The sequence below is a fragment of the Beta vulgaris genome, chromosome 8 (genome assembly GCF_026745355.1).
Source record: "Beta vulgaris subsp. vulgaris cultivar EL10 chromosome 8, EL10.2, whole genome shotgun sequence".
Lineage (NCBI taxonomy): Eukaryota > Viridiplantae > Streptophyta > Magnoliopsida > Caryophyllales > Amaranthaceae > Beta > Beta vulgaris.
The window spans coordinates 40,603,898-40,609,914 of record NC_079209.1 but is presented as its reverse complement, the minus strand read 5'-3'; the positions used below and the strand labels follow the sequence as shown (position 1 = coordinate 40,609,914).

Sequence of the window (6,017 nt, the reverse complement as noted above, 5' to 3'; positions counted from 1 at the left end):
AAACGCCTCCAAATACCGTCTTTCACATCAATGTCTAATTCAGCATTATTATAAGAGAGGTTCTAACGATCTGATTTAGTTTTGATGTAGAACTAGAGTTAATTCAATCTATTTGTGAGGTAGTGACCGTCGTCGCAATCCCACACAAATCCTATTAACAAATCAACATTCAACTGGATTCAGGATCCAAAGTACATTGACAAACAAAGAAACCAAACTAATACACCCATTGTGAAGGGAGCGACAACAAAAGTCATAAAGCAAACTAAAGCATCACACAGATGAGATCTATTGAATGCAGCGAAAAAATAAAAATTGCATAAAGAAAAGAAAGAGGGGCTTACCATGGTAGAAAACATCCATAATTGCCCTCTACAAGTGTTTTTGTGAAAAGAGAGAGAGAAGAGAAAAGGAATAACAGCTAGGGTTTTTTGTTTTCTCTGTACCTAACATTCTTACCTTCTTATCAATGACAATTATATCAATGACAATTATGCATTAATTTTAAGGAACTTCCATTTATTTAATTGTTTTTGAATTTGAATAATGTTTTTCTTTTTATCTATTTATTTTTTTTCATTTATTGAGGCCATCATATGTTTCTTATTTTAATACTTTTTACTCACCTTGAAAATTGGCCTATTAGATTTCAGTGAAAACTGCAACTAAAAGATGAATTAGCAAATTGATCAAGTTTTTGAATCTGAAATCATGTTTCTTCTTTTTATCTTTATATGTTTTTTAATATTTTGACGCCATCATGTTTCTTATTTGAATCCTTAGTTTTTCTCACCTTAAAAAATGGCCCTATTAGATTTCAGTGAAAATTGCACCTAAAAGTCAAAACCAAGGCAAACTGAGCAAATCCGTCCAATTTCAACCTCATGGTATAACTATAAGTCTTCTTAGAACAAAAATTTTATTGTAAATCCAAATATATTTACACGATCATCCACAACAAGCAACGACTAGTCCATTATTAGAAGAAGAACAAGATCACTGTGATCAAATCAGGAAGTAATGTTCATCAAACAAGGTCCATTACGCAAAAAACAACGGACATAAACTCGAACACCTATGTCAAATCTAGATCAAATGTAATCTTTCTCCCGCTTATTGTTGCAGGTCTTATCAGAAAAATGTTTCCTATTGTAACACAATAATGTAAGATGACAAGGGATTAGTTATTGATGTTGGTATCATGTGTTATGATTATCAAGTTACAAGAATCAATTATGGTCATCTATATCATAGTAGAGCTTCAATCTTCGAATCAAGACCAATGTCCATTCCATTGTATGCAAGAGGAGCGTACATCCATAAGTCATCGGAGCTCAATAACTGTAAAAAGTTAAGAAATTTAACAGAGAAATTAGATTAGACCAATAATTTCATGTATATAATTTTGTTGAAATCTTCATATTCTTTCGCGTAATATTTTAAAAAATATACTGTTGGACTGAATTCAAAATCCTTTCTACCTTAATTTGAAGCTGCAAAAACTTCACATATTGCACAGCTTCCTCAAGCATTGTGCTTATGTCAACCTGTCATCCAAATCAGATCCTTAATTAAGATTTTATATAAAAAATATATACTTGGTGTATACTGTATTGTACAGTGTATACATCGCGCTTTCACTTAAGTCACTCAAATCATATTAAAATGATTGATAAACTTGTTCACATTTCTGTGATTTCGAGTGATTAAGCATGTTGTATAAATAAAACATGTGATGGTTATGGTGTTTATTACCTTAGTTCCATTAGGAACGAGGTTCTGCAAGATTTTTAATCGTTCATTGATCCGCTCTCTCCTTTTCTGCAAGAATCAGTATTGAAACATCAATTTTAAGGCAATACTAAAGTGCAATAATGGTATTGGTGAATATTGTACAATTGAAATGCTTACCCTTGCGTAGAGACTTTGAGGGTCGGTTGCAGCTCCCCTGCTGGCTCTCGTTTTGCCATTCATTATTGGAGTGTCTTTCGAGCTCAAATTCGATGAAGCTACTCCACTCAGCTCCTGAGACCCATTACATTCCTCTTCTGAACTGCTACTCATATTCTGCCTAGTATGCTCTAGAACGTTATCTTCGTCATCAGAAACATTTTTCTGATTCTTCTTGGTTCTAATATTTCTCTTTCCTTTCTGAAAATGCACCATTGTAGTCAATATAATGATCAGACATTATACTATGGCATGATCAACATATGTGCAACAGTGAATAATGGTAATCTTACCTCTGAATTTCGGGATCTTTTCCTTCCACTCTCCAACAAATCATTGCTTGATCTATCCTCAGTAGCTGGCTCCATCTCTGACATTTCATCTTCTCGTTTCAGCTGCAAATGCTCATTTGAAAAATCTGGTCGATCATCAAAGCTAGCACCACAGCTCATTTCTAGATCCAAGTTATCATTCCTTTCCATCGCGTTTCCTGGAAACCGCTGGACAAAGTTCTTCGCAACAGAAGGCAACAAATCAACAGGAAAACTGCAGCTATTAGCTGCCAGATACTGTTGAGCATCGCTCAAACAATAGCTTTCGTCGTAGGGGTAAGCAACACTAGCACTATTTCCACTATAGTTACTACTTCCTTGGGATAAACAATACAAGTTAGAATTTATATCAGCATTAGAGAAAAACACGCCACTGTCACCCCCGGTCATGCCAGAGTAACAAGAGGATGACAGTGCCAAGCTCGATGATTCAAGCTCGTTATCAAACGAACAATTAGGGAACAACTGTGCCATAAAATCAGCTTCTTCATTCACAGAAACTCCATTAAAAGTGCTCCATTCTCCCCCCTCCATGGTTGCACCAGATTCCATGATATCTTTGTTTCTTTGTTTTGTGTGTTTTTAAGTGAGAAGAAGAAGCTAGTTTTCAGCTTAAGCTTGAGGGAGATATAATGCATAACAGCAAACATATTTATACTTGAAGGTTGAAAGAACAAGTTGTAGATTGACTTCGTTGGTATAAAGCGACATTTTTGTTGTCTAGTTCAGAATGATTGATGGGGCCCCTTGCAGGCCCTTGTAAGACTATTCCAATCTGAAACTAATTAAGAATTAAGAGAAGTAATTAAGCCCTTTTGATGGCTTAGAGGAGTTAAACATATAATTAAAAAAGATGAGAACACGTATGGTTACGAAGTCTAACCATTGCAATCAGTGAAAAGGGACTGATAATTGATAATGTAAGTATGATTTGGTGCAGGGGTATAAGAGAATTATATCCTGGGAATTGCAGGGACGTGAAGCATATTTTATTCAAAATGAATCAAGTTTACTAGACTAATGTCAATTAATTTCGGCTTTGGACCAGGACATTCATCTAAGAGAAGGAAGCTTCTGAATTACATTGAACTAGACAAAATATTCCCCAAGTGAAATTTATCCTTGAAAAGAGTAGGTCTACTTGCATAGTTCATCCAGTAATTAACCCATAAAAATTTGGAACTTTAACATTCACATGTCCTGCACTTTTAGATGCAGTTTCTTTCTTTGTTATTGTGAATTTTAACTTTACCTCAGGTACCGTGTTGGATTCTCCACACTCCGATGTGGGACTGGATAGTGGATATATCAACACTTCATTTTGGCTGAAACACATGAAAAACTATCATAAAATAGACAAGTCAAATACCTAGAAATGTACCGGACTCTGATGTTGATATCCGAGTTCGAGTAACATAGATTTCTTGTGTTTATATGATATGAATATCCACATTCATATCCATTTCTATGCAACCGATATGGCAAACATTCATCCTAGAGAACATTATTGAATGAAATGTTTAGTAATGCATTAATATAAGGGATATCATAGCATTTTGACATAATGTAAGATGGTGCATCAATGTGTAGGTGGAATATATAAAACACATCATTCAGATAATCTAGAAACTAGACAGTGATTGGACAAGATTATCATAAATGATTGGATAACAAAACTAGAAGTAGCTGACAAATAGTATCAATGATGATTGACTTCAATTTAAAGGGTAGAAATGATTAGGAGTAATGATAGCCCTTTTTTTAGTTTTGTTTTTTAGTGAATGGTGTGATTAATAATAACCCTGATTTTATAAATATGAAAGCCTATACATATTTAACTGAGACAGATTACTGCTAGGTTCCAGGGATTGAAGACAAACTATAAAAACTCATACTGTACTATTTTTTTTTTCTCTTTTCTTTATTCTTTGGCAATAATGTCATTTAGACATTTAGTTATTTTAAATATGAAAGTAGTTGTGACATTTTTCAGGACCAAGACAGAAAATTAGTTGGACCACTTTGGAAAAAATTATATGGAGTTGAAGGCTTGAAGAAGACCTCATCCTTACACCTCAGAGATACATAATACCTGTTATATACAGCCAATTTACAAGCTACATACAACAAACAAAGATTGAAAATTTTCAAAATGCAGGTAATTCTATATTTGAACATATCCCTTACCTCTAATTTAATTGCAACAAAATTAAGACTGATTGCTGCATTTGCCATAACTTTAACCTAGTGGTATTTAAGGTTTAAATTGAAAATTCTACTGCCCAACCATTATACTGCAAAGAGTTTTAAACCTGATGATTTTTGGGAAACAAGTTATAGGGATTTATATAGTATTTTTTTTAATGGGCCATTAAGTAAGAACTAGTTATTAGGCCCGAATATGCGTCGGGTAAAGAAAAATATTATTTATTAATATGGTATTTTAAAAAGATAGCACGAAATACCATTTGGTCGAATGGTTAATACTTAAGAATTTAATATATGAACTTGAGTACACGGGATCAAAGTTTATATTATGCAATTTTTAAATTTTTTTATTGTACATGGATTACATTAAGTAAAGCGCCCTTAGGGAGAATGCCACGTGGCACCGTTCCTTGTTTAGGAATGTCTTTTGATAGATTTACTAGTTATTAGGCCCGGGCAAGGGGTTTGCACCGGTCCAGGAACGGAACCGGCTGGCCCAGTGGACCGGAATCTGAGATGGACCGGATCGGAAAAATCTCAGTCTGGTTTAGTCCGATTTTTGACCTAATGGACCAGAATCTTTATTTTTAAAAAATATACGTATACATTTTTATTTGATTTAAAAATATTTATAAATTAGATATATCAACATTTAATAATTTAAATAGCAATAATCATAATGATAATAAATAATAGATTTTTAATTTTATAGCTTTCAACCTTTTAAAGTTCTTTTGACATATAAACTTTTTTAACTTAAAAAACATAAACTCCGGTCCGAATCGGCATTTTCCGGGTTTGTACCTGACCAGACCGTAAACACGGAATCGGAATTTTATGTGGATCAAGGATCGGACCGGAAACACATAATCGGAATTTTCTGTGGACCAAGGATCAGATCGGAATCTTCGGCCCGGTCCGGTCCAAATTTCGATCCGGTCCTGTCTGACCCTGGTCTTTGCACTGTCGTAGCCGGACTTTACCCCGAATAAGGAATTTTTTTATTAATATTATTTTAAAATGATAACACTAAATACCACGTGGTCTGGTGTTTTATATTTTAGTATTTATACTTGAAGTCACGAGATCAAAACCTATGCTAGGCAATTTCTAATTCTTTCTATTGTATGTTGATCACATGGAGTACAACACCCTTAACGAGAGCACCATATGACACTGTTCCTTATCTAGTAACGCATTTTAATATATTAGTATACATAAAGATAATAACCATGATGCTTATGATTTAATTCTTTTTAGTTTTTATTGTCCAGTTATATGGAATTACAAAACCTCATATAAGATCACCTTATAATTAACTTATTATAAGTTATTATAAGTTAAGGATAACTTATTGTCCTAAAGAGGCTACTTGTAGTAGTAGTGGCTTCTTTAAGGTACAAGGTAACTTATAATTAACAAAAAAGTAACCCATTTAACTTATAAAATAACCTTTTTGAATCTATTAAGTGACCCATTTAACTTATAAACTGATCTTTTAAGGCACAAAATGAGGTGGTCTTGCCA

At 33.6% G+C, this 6,017-nt stretch overlaps 1 protein-coding gene across 1 annotated transcript; it reads right to left on the bottom strand.

Annotated features, from left to right (window-relative positions):
- Positions 1-435: 435 nt before the first annotated feature.
- LOC104901467 (transcription factor bHLH84) lies at positions 436-4,715 on the bottom strand. The gene is made up of 5 exons (XM_010689055.4): positions 2,244-4,715; positions 1,912-2,151; positions 1,756-1,821; positions 1,482-1,547; positions 436-1,341 (listed from the first exon to the last, which is right to left on the bottom strand). The coding sequence occupies exons 1-5, from the start codon at positions 2,832-2,834 to the stop codon at positions 1,249-1,251; spliced, it is 1,056 nt and encodes a 351-aa protein (XP_010687357.1). The 5' UTR covers positions 2,835-4,715; the 3' UTR covers positions 436-1,248.
- Between the last annotated feature and the right edge of the window lie 1,302 nt (positions 4,716-6,017).

Coding starts and splice junctions, on each gene's coding strand:
- LOC104901467 (XM_010689055.4), bottom strand. CDS start 2,834: ATGGAATCTGGTGCAACCATGGAGGGGGGAGAATGGAGCACTTTTAAT. Junction 2,152..2,243: donor AAAGATCCCGAAATTCAGAG/GTAAGATTACCA, acceptor GTGCATTTTCAG/AAAGGAAAGAGAAATATTAG. Junction 1,822..1,911: donor CTCAAAGTCTCTACGCAAGG/GTAAGCATTTCA, acceptor TGATTCTTGCAG/AAAAGGAGAGAGCGGATCAA.